The sequence below is a fragment of the Symphalangus syndactylus genome, chromosome 24, assembly GCF_028878055.3.
Source record: "Symphalangus syndactylus isolate Jambi chromosome 24, NHGRI_mSymSyn1-v2.1_pri, whole genome shotgun sequence".
NCBI lineage: Eukaryota > Metazoa > Chordata > Mammalia > Primates > Hylobatidae > Symphalangus > Symphalangus syndactylus.
The window spans coordinates 55,549,001-55,572,079 of NC_072446.2; the positions used below are offsets into that span (position 1 = coordinate 55,549,001).

General features: G+C 41.3%; 1 protein-coding gene across 5 annotated transcripts in view; it reads left to right on the forward strand.

The window, feature by feature from the left end:
- The window catches only part of RALGAPA2 (Ral GTPase activating protein catalytic subunit alpha 2), a 337,491-nt gene that overhangs the window by 196,837 nt on the left and 117,575 nt on the right, over window positions 1-23,079 (forward strand). For 4 of the 5 annotated variants that reach the window (XM_055265963.2, XM_063634225.1, XM_063634226.1 and 1 more), the window contains 6 exons: window positions 1,035-1,103; window positions 1,386-1,523; window positions 4,834-5,017; window positions 12,739-13,510; window positions 14,679-14,750; window positions 21,060-21,183. In XM_055265963.2, coding sequence (XP_055121938.1) covers window positions 1,035-1,103; window positions 1,386-1,523; window positions 4,834-5,017; window positions 12,739-13,510; window positions 14,679-14,750; window positions 21,060-21,183 — 1,359 coding nt within the window. Of the gene's footprint in view, window positions 1-1,034; window positions 1,104-1,385; window positions 1,524-4,833; window positions 5,018-12,738; window positions 13,511-14,678; window positions 14,751-21,059; window positions 21,184-21,420; window positions 22,231-23,079 lie in introns of those variants that run through there. The other variant, XM_055265965.2, reaches the window with a different exon arrangement.

Below are 23,079 nucleotides of genomic sequence, written 5' to 3' on the forward strand. Positions count from 1 at the left end.
GTTATGATGCCCTCCATGAGGGGTGGAGGGGGGCAGCTGTTGCGTAAAACAGAAGTCTCTCCCAGACTAAAGCCCTGGACCACACTTTCTGCCCTAGCATGATTACCGGCTGTAATGAGATTGCTACCACGATAACCTTTGTGGGGGTAACTGGTAGGAGAGAGGGGTGGAAGGAATAGGAAGAATCTTCTCAACAGTCATATCCTGAAGGCCACTTGCATCCAAGTGTGCTTTGCCTGTACACAAGCAGGCAGCTTCACCCCCGTAGGTGTCCATGGGATAAGGCACTTCTACTGATTTTTATAGCTGCACTGTTAAAACATGCCCTGTTCTTATACATCCAGTGGTAACTCTTCGAGGAAACTTGATTTGTCTCCATGAGGTATTACAAAGAGAGAGAAGAAGTGATATTGATTTATTTTCTCTCAGCCCTAGACAGATTTCACTGGAAAGATCACTTTGTTCTCTCAGAGATACATTAAAAGGCACAAGTGATTTTTGACCTTAAGTAACCTAGAGTGAAATGGAGTTTGGACATGGGAACATATAGTGCTCTGAAATGGAAAGTAGGGTTTTGGGGTGACGATGTAATTTATCATCTAAATGGGACCGCTTTTGAGAATAAAAGGGGTGCTGTTTACACCAGGACAGCAGGTGGAGACGTAGGGTAATTTACAATAAAACTAAAATGGGAGCATTTTCATAATTATTTTTGGAAGTATTTTTTTACTTCACTATGAAAACTGTGGAAACTGATGTTCAGAATTATGTGACTGCAGAGAGAAGTACTCTTTTCTCTGCCTTCCCTCCTAATTTTTCAACCAGAAAAGTAGAGTAGAAACTGGATGTGGCCCCATTGTCTTTCCCTAATTTTCAAGATCACCACACAGCTGGCCCTCTGCTTTGTATCACCTTTCTCTGGTGAGTTGGTACCAAGCTGGGTTTAGTTGCAAGGCCATCGTGGGACTCCTAACATAGGCTTACAAAGGCTTACAAATATGGTCTGTTTGATTGGGGATTTATCTTTTATGCAGATCCTTGTGGCCACAATTGCTTTTCTTTTACCAAGTGCAGAGTACTCCTCAGTGGAAACAGACAAGAAGGTAGGTGGCACATTAAGTTTTTCCTAGAGTTTTTTTATTTTAACGTAAGGTAAAATGATAAATAATGTTACAACTAGTGATATCCTTTGTAATATCCTTCTCTATTGGCCTTAACAGTCTTTTTTGTGAAAATGCTACTTATTTATTTATTTACTTACTTATCTACCTATCTAGCACCTGCATGTCCACTGAATACTGTGTGTAGGGACAATTCTCTTATTATTACATGTAGTGAGATTTAAGAGACTGCAGCATAAGTTACTGGGCATGTTCTTCTTCCAGTTTATTGTGTCCTTGCTACTCTGCCTCTTGGACTGGTGCATGGCATTGCCTGTGGGTGTCCTTCTCCACCCCGTGTCCACGGTGGTCCTAGAGGAGCAGCATTCGGCCAGAGCCCCCTTGCTGGATTATATCTACAGGGTGAGTCTCCACCTGGGCCTGGGGGAATAGAGTGTGGGTTTATATGCCAGAGAACCACCAAAATATGTCTTATGCATGTACTTATTTGTCATTGCCCTTTTGAAAAGGATTTATGATGGCTTAAACATTTTCTTAAAAAGTAAATAACTTGGCTGGGCGCAGTAGCTCACGCCTGTAATCCCAGCACTTCGGGAGGCTGAGGCGGGCAGATCACAAGGTCAGGAGATTGAGACCATCCTGGCTAACATGGTGAAACCCTGTCTCTACTAAAAGTACAAAAAATTAGCCGGGCGTGGTGGCGGGTGCCTGTAGTCCCAGCTACCCCGGAGGCTGAGGCAGGAGAATGGCATGAACCTGGGAGGCAGAGTTTGTAGTGAGCCGAGATCTCACCACTGCACTCCAACCTGGATGACAGAGCGAGACTCCATCCCAAACAAAAAAAAAAAGTAAGTAACTTAAGGACTGAAAGCAGAACAGATGTAAAGAAGCAGTGGTTACCAAGTTAAAGATGCATGCATTTTACATGACTATCATCTTTAATCTTTAAACAACTGCAGTTTCATCAGAATTCTTCAATTTTCGTGGTACATGTTCTATGTCTACTTAAAGAACTGTTCATATTATAGGGATATCTATATCCCTATCCCTAGGGCAAATGGCTTCTTTTAAAAAGATTAATTTATTTTTGTTGATACATATTAGATGTACATATTTTCAGGGTACATTTGATAATACATTCACGTAATCAAATCAGGGTAATTGGGATGTCTGTCTTAAATGTTTATCTTTTCTTTATGCTAGGGACACTAGAATTATTCTCTTCTAGCTATTTTGAAATCTACAGTTGATTATTGTTAACTACAGCCACCCTACTAATCTATAGAACGCCAGGTCTTATTTCTTTTATCTATTTGTATACAGCATTAGTTTGACAAAATCTGTTTATCAAAGGAAGAAAAAGGTTTAATGGTCTTAGTAATCGTTTTGCCTCAAAAAAATCTTAAGAAATGAATTAAGGAACTATGTCACATCAAAGTAATTAGCTTCATCATTTTTATAACATTTAAAATGTTCTTAGTTAACCCCCCATCCCTTCCCCCTACACACATACACATTGATGACTAGGTGTGGCATTTGCTCTGGATTGCTTATAATATCCTTCTGTAATTTGTCTTAACAGTGTCTCTCAAACCTTGGTTGTTTGTTTAGCATTTGCATGTCCACTGAATAATTACTGTTATGGAGGGAAAATTCTGTGGCTTATTCTTTTAGTAAGAAACCTTTAATAATAAAGAAGAGTCCAAGTCACCTGATTACTTTGTTGCCTTATTTTTAAAAGTATTACTTTAAAAAAAAAAACAAAATCACCTAATTGTGGTTGAAATTCTACTAAAAAGTATTTGTATATTCTTAAGTGGTTTCTTCAGTAGTCAAAGATTTTAATAACTATATTAGGATTCATTAAATACTTCTGTTGTTTTTGTGGCTTATAAACCTGTACAGAGCTTAGTTTGGGCCAACTGAATTAGCCACAATCACTTATGTAAATCTCTTTTCTGAGTTCTTTCTTTTCTTAAAGATTTCTCTTAAAATTGCTTTACCACTATAAAAGTCACCTCATAGTAAAAATTCATAAATTTACTAAATAACTGTTTGTTTTGTATTTTAAAAGTAAACTTTTTATTGAAGTATAATATGCCTCCAGAAAACTGCATCAGTCTGTAAGTGAAAGCTTGATGAATTTTTACCAAGTGAGCATGCTTGTAAAATCGGAGTCCGGATCAGGAAACAGAACATTCCTGGCATCCTGGAAGCCTTCTCTGTGCCTCCCCGTAGCCACTGGCCCCATACCCATGTCCGGGGATAGCCGCTATCTTGTGTAACAGAGCAGAGTAGTTTTGCCTGTTTTGAACTTTATACAAATTGAGTCATACAGTATGTCCTCTTTTGTCTGACATCTTTTGCTCAACATTATTTTTGAGTGATTTATTCAAACCGTTGTGAATAGTTGCAGATTTTTCACTCTTGGTGATATATAGTATTACACAGAATAAACCACAATGTATTTATCCATTTTACTGTTCATAGACATTTGGATAGTTAGAGTTTTGGACCAATAAAATGTGAATATTCAAGTTTTTTTTTTTTTTTTTTGGTACATATACGTTTGCATTTCTGTTGGGTGTATACCTAGGAGTGAAGTTGCTAGAATACATGTATTCTGCCTTATTGGTGAACACCAAATAATTTTCCAAAGTAGTTGTGCTAGTTTACACATAACATGTGGTTTTAATGTGCATTTCCTACATTTATTGTATTTTGGCTACTAGAAATTAATTCAGTGATTGCAACTTAATTTTTAAATTAATAAGAGAGCTGCCATAAGGATTTTCCTATACTGCATTTTTTGCTAGGAAGAGGACATAGTCAAGTGGTTGCCCTGATAACTGTAATTCTTGGTACTTTGTAGCCATTTACAAAGGGTACCTGACCACATGGCCTCTTGCCATGTCAGCAAACCAAAGCTAGTCATCTAAAAGTGACTTTACTTTACATAAATATATTTAACCCAATGGTGTTTTCTTATTTTCTCAAGTATTACCTTGATTCTTATAAAAATCAGTGTTTGGAGTTGATGATCTTGAATTTATGATTAAAAAGGGAAATCTGTTATAATTATTACCTCATTTATGCATTTTGGCATATTCAAGATGATTTGTGTTTGCATGGCTTGTATGTGTACAAAGGCTCAAATGAGTAGATAGATCTTCAGTCAACTGCAATTTGTAAACAACCAGTGAACTTTCAGGAACTAATCTTGTGAAAATAAGAAAAATTTAAAAATTGTATTAAGTTAGCCCTTACAATTTATGGCATCATGAGTTATACTAATTTAAACTCATGACTAGTCATGACGTGCACTAATGGTCTCTGCTTGTTGTGCTCATTCCACCCTCCACCGTGGTTGGCCTGTCCCACCACTACCCTTCATCCCCTGATTAGTTCCTTCTACCTGTGTGCCACCTTTAGTGGACAGGAGGGGGACTTAGGTATGTGCAATCACACAGAATGTAAATAAGTACTTTTTAACTTTTACTCTCCTTTTGCCTTGAGAACATATTTCTTGGCATTGATATGAAAGGAGCAAAATAAATTTGCTAATAGCAAGAAGATATTTAAGAATGGTCATTCCATTTCCAGCTAGGACCAAGCAGGAATCCTAGCTGCAAAGTGCTACAGTAGTTTGACAGATCGTCAGGGAACACGAGGTGGGTAGCATCCATGGTGCACATGGCCTCTGTTTTCACAGGTTCTGCACTGCTGTGTGTGTGGCTCAAGCACGTACACCCAACAGAGTCACTACACACTGACCCTGGCTGACTTGTCATCCACGGATTATGACCCCTTCCTGCCACTGGCAAATGTGAAGAGCTCTGAGCCAGTTCAGTATCATTCATCAGCAGAATTGGGTAACCTGCTGACTGTTGAAGAGGGTGAGTATTCTTTCAGGTATGAAATCTTGTGGGAAGGAAAAGAAAGGATTTAGCCTTTTGCCATGCTTGCTGTACTATTTTTTTTTTAATCTAGTTGTTGAAGTTGAAATCCTAGTTCCTGGAGTCCTCTGTGATGGCAAATTCTGCCTTCCTTGAAGTTTCTTCTTTTTTTCTCTTTTTTTCTCCTCTGTTTTCCCATTTTAGTAGTTCAAATGGTTTTTGTATTATTGAAGACAGGTGTGTCTCAGATCCATGGAACTCACAAAAAAGGCTCATTTTCTATCCTCAAGGAGCTTTACATCTAATGGAAAACACATAGTGAAGTCCAGAAGGACTCATTGTGGACTGGTAGCATCATGAGGGCTTTCCATGAAGAAGGACTTAAGCCAGACTTAGCAGGGTGGGCAGGTGTTGAAGGGAGCTCATAGATTGTTCCAAGTTAGGAGACTATCATAAAAAGAGATGGAAATTTACTTGCTACAGTTTTAGATTTGCTCTGCTCATAGCAGAGAGTCCATTTTAGAGCATATAGGGATTGTCAGGACTTAGAGCCTGCTATATTTCTTACTTAAGCACCCCTCTCCCCAGAATGATAGGAGCCCAGCTTTGGGCCTTGGAATGGGAGTCAGAATGTGGGTGTATTGTCTATACATATGATAAAATTGCATAGAACCAAACACACACACACACAAATGCATGCATGTAAAACTGGTGAACACTGAATAATGTAGATGGATTATTATCAATGTCAATTTCCTAACTGTGATATTGTTCTATAGGTATGCAAGATGTTACCCTGAGATGAAGGGTATTTGAGGTCTCTCTGTATTACTGCTTACAACTACATGTGAATCTTTAGTTGTCTCAACACTAAAAATTAGAAGAAGGCCAAGCATGATGGCTCCCACCTGTAATCCCGTCACTTTGGGAGGCCAAGGCGAGCAGATCACTTGAGCACAGGACCACTTGAGTCTGTGAGGTCAAGGCTGCTGTGATCAGCGCCACTGCACTCTAGCTTGAACGACAGAGTGAGACCCTATCTTAAAAAAAAAAAAAAAAATTTAAAGAGATGTAGGTGTGAAGTGTTAGATCATCCATGAAAATTATATGGACTTCACAAGTTAAAAACCTAGGCCCAAGACTAGAACCTTGTGGGCAGAAACATCCTTAAGGACAGCAGAGTGAGGGAATGTCACCAGGAAAGCAAAGTCAGGGAAGTGGAAAGAGGACCAAGAAAGAGTCATTTCTAGCAAGTCAAGGAAGAAAGCAGATAAGAAGTTGAGAAAGGTCAGCAGTGCTGGTTGCTTCAGAAAGCTTAGGGAAGGTGAGAATGAAACAGGAGCTGTTATATTTCCCAACTAGGTGTTTGGTGGTAGGTTTTGCCAGAGCAGTTTCACCAGAGTGGTGGGTCCAGCCAGATAACATGAGCAGGGGACCTGTGCAGTGACAGTCAGATCCCTGAGTCAGACTCCTTTTGTGAGGCCCTTGGTGGAAGGAGGAAGGACACAGCAGGCAGTGGCAGGGTGAGGGAGGACCAAGGTCCAGGGGTATGCTTGCAGCACTACGGAGTCTGGAGCAAGGTTCAAGCTGACGTGAAGGGGAAGGTGAGATGAGGATGAAAAAGACAGGACTGGGGGTGACAGTCATGAGCAAGGACTTAAAATCTAGCAGTCCCGATTTTAGCTGCATTTTGTAGATGAGCAAACTGAGGTTAAGGGATATTCCCAGGGGTGTGTACAAGTCAGAAGTAAGGGAGGTGGAATTTGAACCTAAGATTTAATGACCAAGTTCCTAAAATGCATTATTTACTCTGAGATTTTTGACGTGGAGTAGACTTAACACTCTTGTTTTGAGTTGTGTTGGTGGTGGATGGTACATGGTTCATTTTCATGTTGTTCCCTTGATTTGTTCTCCATTTATTTAATCATTTAATTGTTTATTTCCAGAGCTCCACTGTCTGTTAACTGCAATGTCTGCTTTACTTTTTCCCCCGCAATGATAAATTATTTTTATTAAGTAATTGAAACAACTCTTAATCTATTTCTTTTGTTGTTCCCTACTGTAAGTTCATATGTCTTATAATAAAATTAACTTATTTTTTCCTAAAGTCATTAATTTATACTCATCCACATGAGTATATCCCCAAAACATGGCTATCCCTAAAATAGGTTCACCATTTATTATGAGTTGTCACTTAAAAATAGCAGAAGATAAATAGGTTATTGAAAAAGGAAAAACCTAAAAATATACATTTAAATTCTGACACCATTTTTCTTTCAATGTACAATACTCTTTTACCTGAATATTTGTTCTCCAGAAAACCTCAGGAGCTAATGCAAACATTCCCAAGATAGTTCTAAAGTACTAGAAATAATTGCTTAAACTTCTCTGACAAAGGAGTTTTTAAAATTCACTGACATATTAACTAAGCAAATAGGCAAGATGTTTAAAAACATATTGGTGTGCACGTCCTTTCTAAGCGGATACATCATATAGAAAGTGAAAAGGAAAAATAAAGGTGATAGCATAGGTATTTTTGGTAAAGCAAGAAAGAGCTCAAATTTGAGGGTATTTTTTTTCACTCAGTGTCATACTTCATCATCCATAACAAAACTATCTCTGGTCAGGGTGGCCGGGCATGGTGGCTGACACCTGTAATCCCAGCACTTTGGGAGGCCGAGGCAGGTGGATCACGAGGTCAGGAGATCCAGACCATCCTGGTTAACGTGGTGAAACCTTATCTCTATTAAAAATACAAAAAATCAGCCGGGCGTGGTGGCAGGTGCCTTTAGTCCCAGCTACTCGGGAGGCTGAGGCAGGAGAATCACTTGAACCCGGGAGGCAGAGGTTGCAATGAGCCATGATCACGCCATTGCACTCCAGCCTGGCGACAGAGCAAGACTCCATCTCGGGAAAAAAAAAAAATTATTTATGTTGGTTTTCACCTTTCTCTGGGATCTCGTTGAGTAGCTTAATAATCAACCTTCTGAATTCTTTATCTGGTATTTCAAAGATTTCATCTTGGTTTGGATCCATTGCTGGGAAGCTACTGTGATCTTTTCAACCTTGTTTTATCATATTATCTGTATTTTCTGGTTCCTTCTCATTTGTGTAGACTGTTTCTTCAAATTGTTCTTGAATTTATTCTTGATTTGACTATATTTTTTAATTTCTTTTTTCCCCCTCTTAAAGATATGACTTTAATGTTTCTAATTTATTATAGCCTAATTTGATTTTGCTGCTTTTAGGGGTGAAGACTCCATATAGTCTCTTGGTTATAGAGAGTCTTTGTATGCTGACTTTCTCAGATGCTGATTGTAGTAGTTATGTACTCGGGGTGTGGGCAATTTCACTGTCTCCTGTGGAATTGGAATGGCGAGGATCTCTTGAAGCTTATCTCATTTCCCCGTGTTATGCACTTTTTTATTTGTTTAATTTTTCCCCAGTATTTTACTTACTCTCTTGATGATCCAGGCTTCAGGCCAGTAGGGGAAGTATCCCTAGATAGAAACCAGTTGCAGCTAAAGCAGGTGGTTAGATACAATACACAATGGGGGGCTGAGGCCCCAGCCTTGATTAATGTGGTTAGGGGATCTCTCAGTTAGATGCACTGAGTTTTATCAGGGTGAAGAGTGGGAACTAATCCAGCTCCCCTGTCAGGCCAGCAAGAAAGTTACCCACCTCCCAGCCTCACTCCTGTCCTAATGTTTTGGCTATTCACATCAGACAGGCACCTCTTTTCATCTGTAGGGATGAGGGATGTTGATGTTCCATATAGAAAGGAATTGTGACTCTGCCTCTTGTGCAAGCCTAAACTTGGAGAGTGCTTCTGTGAGGATGCAGTCACCGTGAATTGTTCCAGGAGGGCTATCTATAGGTACATGCATGCTGAATTCCCATGGGAGAAGTTCCAGTTGTGTCTGTGGTGGTGGACAAGGTGGAGAACAAGGACCCCTTCTCCATGACCCTTCACGAGCATGCAAGGCTGCCTGCCTGTTGGGGTAGAGGTGCAGACTTTCCCTGCTGCACCCAGCACTGCAATTGTGTCTCTGCTGCAGGAGACTTCCAACCAGCAGAAAGATGTGGGACTCAAGGCCTGCCATCCAAATTCTTTTGTCCCATGGGGTGTTCCCTTCATGTGGTGCTCTCCCCCTTTCCCTAGGAATAGGAGTTCTTGATAGCCAGACTACAGTGACTGCTATTGCTCTTCTGGGTCTAGCCACCCAGTGGGGCTGCCACACTCCAGGCTGGTGCTGGGAAATGTCTACAAGTGATCCAGTGATGTGACTTTTCTTCAAGTCTCCCAGCAGTGGGTACCAGCACCAGCTCTGATGGAGGTGGCAGGGGAGTAACATAGACTCTGTGAGATTCCTTGGTTATAGATATGCTTATGGTGCTGGCTTCCTTGAATGCTGGTTTTAACTGTAGTTAACTTTCACTTGGACAGGCTCAGGACCTCTGGTGGCTAGAGTATTATAGGCAGTGGTGATAGCTGAGGTCATTCAGCCATTTTCTCCTTCCTGGGCAGTGTTATTCCACCTGTAGATGCTGTAGTGGGCTGCATCAGCTAGCTTCCAGCCACGAGTTGGTGCTTGCAAGAGAGCACCAGCTGCAGTACTAGCCATGGGATTTGAGCTTGCCCTAAATTGCCTAGGGGAAGTAATCTGGTTCTGAGGCAATGGGCAGGGCTGTAAAGCTCCCACAAGTTTATGTCCTTTGTGTTAAGCTACCAGGGTGGGTGCAGGGATACATACCAACTGGTGGGGATAGGGTTAAGCAGGTCTGTGCTCTGACTCTCCTTGAGTGGGGCCAACCATGGCTCCTTTGAGGGTCAGGGGGTGGTTTTCAGGCAGCTGGGGTAATGTTCCAGAGATAGTATAACTGCCTCTGCTGCACAGAAGAGTTCACAATGGGAGTGCAGAGTAGCAGGCAGCAGTAAGCCTTGCCCAGCCCCCATGCAGTTGGCAAGGCCGATCTCACTCCCTCAGTGTTCTACTAGCAGCACCAGGTTTAGATCCAGGCAGTCTGCACACAGAATCCAGATCTGCCCCAGGCCATAAGCTTTCCCACCTGGCTTTCGGGCTGTGCCCCTCCTGTCTGCCCATGAGGCGGATGTGTCTGCAGTGCACTTCCCTGCCCCCTCCACCCTCACCCCCACCGGTTCTGGTCAAAGGAGTTCATCCCTGCTCGAGATTATGTCACGAAATTCAGTTAGGAGCATCTTTCACCCTGCAACCCCTTTCTGAGCTGGTTGACTGGCTTCCCCAAGGTCCCCTGTGAGATATATTCAGGTATGGCTTCCCTCAGTTCATGCTGGAGACTGAGAATGCCTGCAAGGCATTTCCTGCTGCTGCTTCTGCTTTTATGTTTCTCATCACTCCCTTAAGCAGTTCCAGCTCTGGGTAGGGTTAAGGCCTTCTCCCATGACCTGGATTTTCAGATTCCCTCATAGGGATGTGTATTCTGAAGGTAGTCTCCCCTGACTCACACTCTGAGGATTTATAGTTTTTCACGTGTCTCATGGAGTAGACTTCAGCTTTCTGCTTCTTTCTGCTTCTTTCAAAGGGTCTGTGGATTCTTGCAGTTTTCCTGTTGAGTTCCTGTATTGCTCCTTGGAAAAAAGTTCACAATGTGAATCTCTACACACTATTCTGTCCTTCCCAGTGGGAGAGGCATGCTAACACTGCCTCCAATCTGCCATCTTCTGGATTTGCTTCCATAGCCCTATACACTTCTGTCGGCAGGTTTTATATTGGGCTGTGCGATTTGACCTACAAGCCAATAGATGGTGTTTATGGGTAAAAGCTGGCTGTGAGCAAGGTGGTATATACTTGATCCTTGTTTACCAGCAGAAGCTCTCTATTGCCTCAGGCAATGGAGTGATCCATGGAGTGCACAGTGGTCTGAGCTCACTGCTTAGCCCTGGGTGGACAGGGGGCAAGACGGGTTGAGCTAGACTGGACAGACTCATTTACAGCTCCCCTGGTGTTGGGCACAAGTAGCAGCGCTGAGGAGAATCCAGTGGGCAGCCATCAGGTGCCCAGTGGTGTGCCTGGGCATGGAGCTGGGACATCTCCTTGGCCCCTAGTTCTCTGCACAGGCAGAGGGACACCTAAACTCCTGATCAGGAGAGCGGGTTTGGGTGCTCCAGGTACCTATAAGTCTGCCTGGGCTTGGAGTGCAAAGGGCTCTGCTATACTACAGTCTCAGCACAAGAAAGGTGGGGTGGCTCAGGCTGGTAACCCAGATGAGCAGGCACTGCAGCTACCTGGAGATATGCCTGGGCATGGGGTGGGGAGGACCCCACTTCACCATGGTCTCCTCACAGGAAGGGCAAGCTGGCTCAGTCTGCTGATTCAGATGAGTGGGTGCTCTGAAGTCTTGGAGATCTGCCTGGGCATGGAGTGGAACGGGCTCCACTGTACCATAATCTCTACAGGAAGGGTGGGGCAGCTCAGGCCACCAATCTGGGCAAGAAAGTGTGCCGAATACCTGGAGATTTGTCTGGGTGTGGAGTGGAGAGGGTTCCCCTGGTTCCCCCGTACCAGGATCTCAGCAGAGGAGGGATGGAGAGACTCAGGCTGCTGAACTAGGCAAGCAGGAGCTCTCAGTGCCTGGAGACCTGCCTAAGCATGAAGCAGAGAGGGTCCCCCTGCTGCAGGATCTCTACATAAAGGGTGAAGCAGGTCAGACTACCAGTCCGGGTGAGCAGGTGCTTTGAATGCCTGGGAGATCTGCTTGGGTGCGGAGCAGAAAGGGCCCTGTTGCACCACAATCTATGTCCAGGAAGGGTAGCATGGCTCAGGCTGCTCATCCAGGCAAGCAGGTGTTCTGAGTGCCTGGAGATCTGCCTAGGCATGGAGTGGAGAGGGCCCTACTATACCATGATGTGTGCACAGGAAGGTTGGGGCAGCTCAGGCTGCCAGTCTAGGAAAGGATTTGCCCTTACTGCCTGGAGTCCTGCCTGGGAGTGGAACAGAGAGGGCCCTGCTGCACCATGATCTCAGGGGAGCAGCCTGGTGTACTCAGCAATGACACATGCAGACTGATTCTGTGTTGCCAAGCTGGCCCTGGCTGTAAGTCTCATTGCGCAGGAGAAACTTTAGCTGTAGCAGCTCTCTCCTCCCACCCCAAGCCTGCAGTTGAGAAGAGCACAATTCCAGTGCCTACTGCTGGGGCACTTTCCACAGTTCTGGCTGTGGAAGTCCCTGCCCCACTCCAGAGCAAGTGCTCCAGTCTCTCAGTCCCAGATCTAGGAAATGCCTGCAGCTTTTTCTGGTGTCTTTTCCTCTCAGCACCTCCAAGCCTCTCCCCAAGATAGCTCTGGGGCTTGGGAGAAACATCATTCTCTGCCTTGGCCTGGGTTACTTGGATCCCCAGTGGAAGGGTAAATTACAGAGCGAGACTGTTTCTCTCTCGGGTACTGGGGCTTCACTCACTCTTATCAGCTGGATACCATCACAGGGGCTGTTTGCCTGCACTGTGCTCCCTGAGATCTGGAACATCCTTCATGATTCCAGTGGATTCCCATTTTCCTTCTTGAATTAAAGCTCAGAGAGTTGATCTTTTTTGCACTATCTTGCTATTTCTAAGTGGCTGAGGCACACTAAAAGCCTGTAATCTACCATATTGGAACTGCCCCCTCCCCCCCAAAAAAAAGGTGTTGAGTTTTAATCTTCATTCACCACGGACTCTTTATGTTTCTTTACTGCTGTTTACAGAGAAGAAGAGAAGAAGTTTGGAGTTGATCCCTTTGACTGCTCGAATGGTGATGGCCCACCTTGTGAACCACCTGGGGCACTACCCCCTCAGTGGGGGCCCTGCCATACTGCACAGCCTTGTCAGCGAGAACCATGACAATGCCCATGTGGAAGGCTCTGAGCTGTCCTCTGAGGTGTTCAGAAGCCCAAACCTGCAGCTGTTTGTATTTAATGATAGTACCCTCATCTCCTACCTTCAGACACCCACAGAAGGACTGGCAAGGGGATCCCCAGTGGGCTGTCTCTCTGATGTGAGAGTAATTGTGAGGGATATCTCAGGGAAGTACTCTTGGGATGGTAAGGTTTTATATGGACCTTTGGAAGGCTGCTTAGCACCCAGTGGAAGAAATCCTTCATTTCTGATTTCGAGCTGGCATCATGACACATTTGGACCTCAGAAAGACTCTTCTCAAGTTGAGGAGGGGGATGATGTTCTTGACAAATTACTTGAAAACATTGGCCATACAAGTCCTGAATGCCTTTTACCATCACAGCTAAATCTAAATGAACCTTCCCTACCCCCATATGGCATGAACTATGACCAAGAGAAGGAAATCATCGAGGTCATTTTGCGGCAAAATGCTCAGGAGGATGAGTATATCCAGAGTCATAACTTCGATTCTGCAATGAAAGTCACCAGCCAAGGGCAGCCCTCCCCGGTGGAGCCCCGAGGACCCTTTTATTTCTGCAGGTTATTGCTTGATGACTTGGGAATGAATTCTTGGGACAGAAGGTAACAATCCAAGCTAGACCTCCAGTTATTTTATCATTATTTTCATGTACTTGTTCTTTTTATCAGTTTGTGGTTGGGGAAGAAGAAAATATTGGAGAAGAGAGAATAATGGAGATTTTTCTTTATTTTGACATTTGCAGCTTATTTTCTGCTACTAAATTAAAGCTAGAAATGAAATTATGCTGTACTGGTGTGCAGATTGAATTCCAAACATGTTGGATATTTTAAAAGATACCAAACATTTGTGTGTGTGTGTGTGTGTGTGGAGGGGGGGTTGTTGTTGTTATTCGTTTGTTTTTTGTTTTTTGAGACAGAGTTTTGCTCTGTTGCCCGGGCTGGAGTGCTATGGCGTGGTCCCAACTCACTGCAACCTCTGCCTCCCGGGTTCAAGCAATTCTCCTGCCTCAGCCTCCGGAGTAGCTGGGATTACAGGTGCCTGCCACCATGCCCGGCTAATTTTTGATATTTTTAGTAGAGACGGGTTTCACCACGTTGGCCAGGCTGGTCTCGAACTCCTGACCTCATGATTTACCCTCCGTGGCCTCCCAAAGTGTTGGGATTAGAGGCGTGAGCCACTGTGCCTGGCTCAGTGTGTGTGTTTTAATTACTGCTTTGTCCATTATTGTTTCTGCCTTCATGCAGGAAGCAAATGAACTACAAAGGTGAATAAGCCACAGTCTAACCTTAGGTCTGATGTGGGAGATAGACCTAATACAACTCTGATAAAGGATAGAATGACACAGGAGTTCATGAGTAATGATTAAATCCAATGGGAAGTACAGAGCAATGGAGAAGACTTTGTGGAAAGGGGCGGATTTGAGCTGGACCCTGATAGTGGAGTGTAGTTTTTAAGAACAGAGGTAGGGAAAAGGGATTCACAGCAGAGCTGACACTGGAAACAGACAGTCACACAGTCACATGCATATAAGTCACATACTCACCAAAGAGCCATCTGTGTCACTGGGTAGTAATGGGTTGCCGACGGAATTTTTATACCTTTGCATGTCTTAAGGAGGATGGAGTTCATTCTATAGGTTTCTATCACAAATCTTTTGTGAGTGAGGTGGTAGAGGATGGATGATAGGTATTTTTATTAAATTACTGATTGAAAAGTGGCAAAATGGTTCTGTAATCACATGGTTTTTCTTCCATTCTTTTTTCTTTATAGGAAGAATTTTCATCTGTTGAAGAAAAATTCGAAATTATTGAGAGAGCTGAAAAATTTGGACTCCCGCCAGTGGTATGTGAAAGTATATCAAACCACTTTTTTCTTGTTTGTCTTTGGGTATTCTTGGATAACAGATACAACAGCAGGAATGAATAGACTTACTGAGACATCCAAGGGTAGTTCTGTAACCTAGCATCTGGTGACATTTGCGCATGCCATACCATTGGTGTTTTTTACTATAAGGAATAAACTTTCATGTTTGGTACACTAAAAAGAGGTCACCACTCCCACTTAATCTGTACTTTTGATTATCTTTCTTTGTGGCTGCCAGTAGAAATTTATGCTCATTTGATCTCTGCAACCACCTCCTTATGATGAAGAAAAAGTTTACCTAGGTTAAACAGCCTGTGGTTGCTCATACCATATTATCTAAAGCCAAGTGAGTCTGACTTCAAAATCCATGCTGTGTACCAAGGCACTAACATTGTGTACTTCTGGCTTCATAGTGTTGGAAAGGTTAAAACCAGCGTGTTGTAATTAATAAGTCTGTTAATAAGCCTCATTCTCCAAAGTTGGCTAGACTCTCAGATCCACCCCTGTTCTTTTTTTTTTTTTTTTTTGAGACGGAGTCTCGCTCTGTCGCCCAGGCTGGAGTGCAGTGGCGCAATCTCGGCTCACTGCAAGCTCCACCTCCCAGGTTCATGCCATTCTCCTGCCTCAGCCTCTCTGAGTAGCTGGGACTACAGGTGCCCGCCACCACGCCTGGCTAATTTTTTTGTATTTTTAGTAGAGACGGGGTTTCACCGTGGTCTCGATCTCCTGACCTCATGATCCGTCCACCTCGGCCTTCCAAAGTGCTGGGATTACAAGTGTGAGCCACCATGCCCGGCCCACCCCTGTTCTATACTATCTCAGAAGCATTTCTAAAGATGAGCTCACAACCATGAAAAGTGTTTGATTTGGGGAATGTGTGTTTCCAAAATCATCTAAGTCAAGAATAAGTATAGTACTTGGTACATAACAGATGTTTCAAAGTTTTGAAGAGAATAAGCTGCCTCCTTAATCTTTAGTTTTTAAAAAAACTCTAAAAAAAACAAACCACTTTTATTCCCTGTAGGAATATTCTAATATTCTGTCAGCTCTCAAATTAAAAATTCAGGTTGTTTTCCTCAAGTTTATTTTTCAACTCTTCACACTATATTTTTTTCACTACAATTTTTCTTACTACTCATTAACTCATAAATTTTTAAATCTGTTTTGAGCTATATGTTTTTAAAGGGTGGTGCAGTTGTTGGCTGAGAAGTAAGAAGGAAGAAAGGAAATAACAGAGCCCTGCTTTATCTTGACAAAGTCATATCCTAGAATTTCAGAAAATTACTAGAGCTCTTTATTCCATTCATTAAATCCTTCATTCATCCACTGTCACACTTCTCTTGTAAGTCATGAGCTTTTCCTGCTTGCACTTACAGTGATGAGTTAGAGCCTGCTGAATAAATATTTTCACCATTGTGTGTGTTTCAGTGGCTTTGTGATGGTTTTATTGTTTATTTCAGAGTTTTGATCAAAACTCAAAGTGACACATCTTTAAATTTTATTTTCAAGCAAACTCTTGGTTCATGTCACTATTATTTGCATATCACCTTCACAACTTCTTTGGTGTTTTGAATTCTTGAATTGGATATAAACCCAACTAGCAAAGTCCAGTTGGAATTTTCTTTTAAACACTTGGAAGATTATATTTCAGAAAGGTCCTTTGGTAATGTTACTAAGGACTGAGTAGATAAAATAATATTAAACTTACTCACAGCTATGTATTGTTTCCATCCTTCAGAAGCATATGGTATTAAGATGGATTTGTTTGTATTGACCATTTTATGGGAATCAGAAGGGCATAAGTTTTCTTTCCTTTTCTTTTTTTCTTTTCTCTTCTTCACCCTTCTACTTTCCCACCTGTCTCCCAGGTCACTCAGCACCTCTTATTGCATCTTATAGCCACACACATGTTGAGGAATGAACTGTTATGTTTTCAGGTCTTGGGAATGTGACAGGATGGCTGTTCCAAACCTGATTCCCTCTGCAGAAGGGGACATGAGGGCCTTTTTTCCTAGGTGGCCTTACTCTTATCTGGAGAGGGATAAATATTTCAGTATCAAATATACAGACTTTTTTTAAAAAACACAGAATTAAAATACTCATTTGTAGTTTTACCTGGATAAAGGAGCCATTCTCTGTCCAGAAGCCTGAAGCTCCATTGCCATTTTAAATGTCTTTGTTTCCTGACTAATCAGGTGAGACAGTAAAAGATTTGAATTTGAATAATTTTTTAAAGTCATTAGAAATGAAAAACCTGAAGCTGCCATTTCTCACCTTGCCCTTCACTGTATTCTGTTTCCTGATTCTTCTTGTGATTCCTTTTCTCTAGAGGAACATAGATCAACTTCTGTATGGAAATTCTGTAAGGGATTTATTCTGAAGAACTGAGGGGTTCACCGCCCTCTCCCTCCTTCCTTCAGTATTAAATAAACAGTCATTTGGGTTCCACACTCAGCTTTTTAAGCATATGCTGAATTATTCCAGGCTTCTTAGTATTAAGTGAATACTTGGTTTCATATAATTGCGGTCAATTTGTTCGAGTGTTAATGCACTTTAGTTGCATGAGGTACAATTGAATTAGCTCCCTGGGGTACTGTTGCAGCGAAATACGGCTTAGAATAGCTGAGTGGCAGTCCCCTGCCCCTTGATCAACCTTCACTTAAAACCCCAACTCCTGGATTTAGTGTCTTCTTGATATCAAATGTGTATCAACTTATTTTATGGTGAAGGGTATTTTCAAGATTCTTTTTGAAGAAACTAGAAATAAGTCTGGGACTCTTCAGCTATGAGAAATCTAGACTGCCCTGTATTTTGGTCAGGTAGCAGGTAAGAAAATACCTTATCTGTCAACTTTCATTTAGAACATTTCTGTTTAATTCTGATATCAATTTATCTCACTGCTCTTGATGCATAGTTCCTTCTTAACATGTTCTTTGGAAAAGTTGAGGCTATCTTGCAGCTATGGTCTAGATTGTCAATGCTATGATGAATGTACATACAAATCACAGTGGGCTTCTGTGTTAGATATAAATGCCTTCTTGCCACTACATGGGGAGGTGGATGTTAAAATCATGCTTTTCTTTGGCTTTTTCATGTGGCAGCACAAGGAACCACTATTCTGTCTATTCCTAATAAGAAAGAACAGTGCATTCTAATGAGGAAGGGAAGATTGTTAATTTCATGTACGTGTGTTTCTGAATTACCTGCTCCTTCATGCATTGGTGTGCTTCTTATGGATGTGAAGTGCTGTTGATGTTGCTAATTACCATTTCAAAAGCATGGCTCTAATAAGGCCAGACACAGCTTCTGCATCCTAGCAGGCTCTCTGTGGTACTAACATTTTGGAGAATGTGAAATTTGATGAATGTTTACAACTAAAGGTCATCTTTCCTCACACTCACATTGGTCAGCCCATCATTCAGGCTTAGCTCTCTTGTGCTCTCACATTGAGTTAATGAGGGCTTAAGGACTTAGGAACAGCTGCAATGGAAAAAGCTTAGATTTTTAAGGAGAATAAACTGAAACATTGTAGATAAACCTGAGGTTGTTTTTATGTATGTAAAGTCTATAAAACAAAGAAAAATTAAATGCTGAGGATTTTTTACATATGTAGAGAGACCTGCAGATAAAAACTGAATAGCTATCCTTCTCCACCTTTGTTGAAAGAGACAGTGTTTTAGGTCATAGGTTATGGTTTCTGTTATTACCCAAGTGCCCAAATTTTTATAGCTCTTGGAATAGGCTAGTTAGATTCTATGCTGTTGGTGTCCCCTGCCTGTTGCTTAGGGCAGTGAATGGTGTGGCACTTTCAGGGCTTCCTGCTGCATGAGGACAAGCTCTCTAAATTTATTTTAAGGGCATATTAGAGATATTGGGGCTGGGCATGGTGCTCAACCCTATAAAGCCAACACTTTGGGAGGCTGAGGCGGGTGGATCACCTGAGATCAGGAGTTCGAGATCAGCCTTGCCAACATGGCGAAACCCTGTCTCTACTAAAAATAATAAAAAAAAATTAGCCAGGTGTGGCGGTGTGTAGTAGCATGCACCTATAGTCCCAGCTACTGGGACGGCTGAGGCACGAGAATCACTGGAACACAGGAGGTGGAGGTTGCAGTGATCCGAGATCATGCCATTGCACTCCAGCCTGGGTGACAAAGTGAGACTGTCTCAAAAAAAGATATTGCTAAAAGATTAAAAACATTAAAGAATATCTTTAAGGATGTATTAAAGATAACGTGAAAGTGTCTTTTAAAATGAAAGCAACCTAAATGAAGATTTGGGCTGTGACATATTGATATAATGGAATGTTGTTATAATCATTAAACCTCTGTTGCAGAAGCACATGATGTAAAAGTGTTCACACTAAAAAATGGTTGAAATGGTGAATTTTATGATATGTGTATTTTACCACAATAAAAAAGTGTTCACAAATATTTTAAGTGAAAAAATCTGTTGTAAAACAGAATGTAGTAGCTTCTCATATGTGCATGCAAAAGTGTATCCTCAAATGGTATAATGGCTATGTTCTTTGCTTATCTTTTGAAATTGCAAGTGATTTTTATTCTTTTCTTTCTGTATTTTCTAATTCTTCTTCCAAGTATGTTTATTACATATAAACCATAGAGGAAGTGAATAAGCTATCTGAGTAAAAGGAGAGAACTCTCTTCCTCCAGTTATTTGTATAACTTTTTAATTGAGAGTCAATTAGTTCTGATTATTAAGTAGAGAAGTAACTCACACAGAAGGAAATCTTAGATAATTTGTTAAAATATGGAACTCAGTTCCACCAGTGTGATATCTAATCAAATTACAATGTTGAAATATTAAACAATTTGACAGAAAAAATATTTCTGTATTTAAGAACTTTACAGTTATTCCTATGAGATTTATCGGAATGTAGTGCAAAAAAAGGAGAAAGGTAGAACCGCTCTGGAAGTGGACATCGAAGCTTTAAAAAAACCAAAACTCTTGGATGATTGGGCTAGGGAATGAATGATTCGTAATCAAAGCTCCGTTTGAATAAGAACAGTGTTTTCATCTCTAAACTATCACCAAATGCTTGGTATAGGCCCAGGTATTTTGTCGCTTTACTCCAGGGTATAATTTATAGAAATTTATTATTAATGCATTCAAATGTATCACCATATATCTGCTCAGTGTAACAGAGACTTAACTGAACACCTACTATATGCAAAGCACTATGCTAGATGTGCAAAAGAGAAAATGGCAGGGCTTCTTTTTTCAAAGTACACGTCACTTTTGCTTGATTTAATACCAGAGTATCCAAGATCTATGTTGGAACAAGCAGATGAAGGGTTTATGTGGCTAAAAGGGGTTCCACTAAATGGCTGTCCACCCTGTCAGGCACCCTCAGAATAGTCAGAGTACAGGAGTTGGTAAACCCCTTCATGAAGAAAATACCTAAGTGTGTTCGCTTGGAAGGATATTCTTTTTCTCATAAAATCGTGGCATATTTTATAGTTCCAATCACAGAGCCACCCAGTAGCCTTAAAGTGTAGAGTTAAATATGGACAGTCACATAGATCTATTCACAATTTATATGTATTTGAAATACTTTAAAAGACATTTTTTTTTTTTTTACCAAAAACAGAGAACTTACCAAATGGTGTGCCCCAGCCTGCTGGTTAGTGTATCTTATGTCTGAGGGTATGGTCTCAGGAAGCAGATGGCCTTGCCACAGTTCCCATCCCCTGCTTGCTAGATGTGCTTTCTGTTTCACTTTCTGTGCCTCCTTTCAACCACCTCTACTAGGGAGGTGATAATAATACTCATCTCTTTAGCACGGTTTTTTTTTTTTTTTTTTTTTTTTTTTTTGAGACGGAGTCTCGCTCTGTCGCCCAGGCTGGAGTGCAGTGGTGCAATCTCGGCTCACTGCAAGCTCCACCTCCCAGGTTCACGTCATTCTCCTGCCTCAGCCTCTCCGAGTAGCTGGGACTACAGGTGCCTGCCACCATGCCCGGCTAATTTTTTTGTATTTTTAGTAGAGACGGGGTTTCACCGTGGTCTCAATCTCCTGACCTCGTGATCCGCCCGCCTCGGCCTCCCAAAGTGCTGGGATTACAAGCGTGAGCCACCATGCCTGGCCTAGCACGGTTTTGAAGAATAAATGAGACCATGTGTCAGACCATCTCAGAACACCGACTGACCCCTAGCAGGTTCTCAATAAGTGTAAGCTCAGTGGTAGAAGTCATGCTGGTGGTATTAATAGTAGTGAAGTAAAATTTTACATATAAGAATTCTAACTCCTTTAAACTTAAAAATTTATAGCCGTGAGACACACAAAATCGCAGTGTTTTACATTGCTGAAGGTCAAGAAGACAAGTGTTCAATCCTCTCTAATGAAAGAGGAAGCCAAGCATATGAAGACTTTGTTGCTGGACTTGGATGGGAGGTAATGCATTTCATTCAGTAGGTGTTTATTGACTAGCACTGTTTAAAGATGTGTCCAAACTAGACATTGTATAAGTTTTTACGTGTGCTTTTGTATTCAAATATAGCATAGGTAGAGTTCTGGAATTGAAGAATTTATTGGATTTGACATCTATTAGTTGCTTGTCAGTATTTAATACATGAACTTCTGTTTTCCTTTAACTTTCCTCTTAATATTTTTTCATTTGCTTTTTATCAGAACTGAATAGTCAGATGGGCTCTCCCAGCCATAGACAGTTTGTAGTAAGAGGAGACAAATGTGGGCAGAGAAGCAGTGGCTTTGGCCACAGTATGGAGATTGAAGAAGAAGTCAATGACTTGATGGGTGAAAAAATGAAGAAAGAGTTGGATGAAGTCAAAAGTTGCAATGAAAATATAATATAATAGCCATGATGGTTTAGCTATCAACCTATTTCCCTAAGGTAGATCTCAGGATGATTGATATTGAAAAAGTTTATTTTTTCTTTATTAAATGGTACTCTGACATACAGATATATATACATTTATACACACATACACACCTTTCCCCAAAAAACATGAACCTAAAAAAAATATATTCCTAGAATCTGAAAGAATTAGTAGTTAAAATGGAAATCAACATATCTAAAATAATTTACTTCTTATTTTCTTTTTTTTTTTTGTCTTTTCTTAGAGTCTTACTCTTTCACCAGGCTGGAGTGCAGTCACACGATCTTGGCTCACTGCAACCTCCACCTCCCAGGTTCAAGCGATTCTCCTGCCTCAGCCTCCCAAGTAGCTGGGACTACAGGCACATGCCACCATGCCCAGCTAATTTTTTTTGTATTTTTAGTAGAGATGGTGTTTCACCATGTTGGCCACGATGGCCTTGATCTCTTAACCTCATGATCCGCCTGCCTCGGCCTCCCAAAGTGCTGGGATTACCCGGCCAATTTCCTTATTTTTTATTAGTTTCTTGAGTACCTGTGCTGTGAAAAACTCTCTGGGTGCCTTCGAGAGCTCAGTGCTAGCAAGGGGACTAAGGTAGGGATGGGGACAGGGTAAGAGTACATCAGAGTCAAAACTACATCCTTACTAAGAAGGCAAGTAGGTTTGAGTCTAACAGTTACTGTACTTCCAGTAAATCATTGTTCTCACTAGTAAGGCTACTTCTAATTTGTCATAGAATATAGTTATTATTTAATATATTTTTAAGCCATACATTATCAATTAGAGTTTTGAGAGTATACGTTTACTGTATTTGACACAGAAGAGATTCTTCTATTTCTTTTTTCATATGTGTTAGAATAGGTATTTTACCGAAAGAGTACTAGTTTATGACAAGTTAAAAATTTTGGATAAAGGCACTAAGAAGTGAACACTCATGCCATAACTTTAAAATGAATTATGACTCATAAACTTTCGGCAGTGGTGTAAAGTGATTGTTCAACCCTTTTGAAAGGCAGTTTAGCAAGGTTTGCTAACTATTTTTAATATTGGTACCTTTTGACCCAACATCTTAGAAAAACACTCCTTTGAGTGTGCTTTCTGATTTGAAAAAGCAGAAACCCCCAAAATCCATCAATAGGGAACCTATGTATACACACACATATATGCATATATACACATACATTTATACATACACGTGGGAAAAAAGTTAGAGATTGTATACCAAAAGTTTGGTAGTGGTTTTATTCAGTTGATATGATTGTAGAGCACTTTCATTTTTAATGTTTTTTATTTCTTTAACATTTTAATCTGGTCTAACTTTGTATTACATTTGTTTGTAATCAGAAAGAAAGATACAAAAATGAAAATAATTTATTTTTTTCTGAATTCACAGTCCTGCTTAGTGAAAGAGCAGCTCATTTTTGATCCTCACTCTTTCTTCTTTGTGACC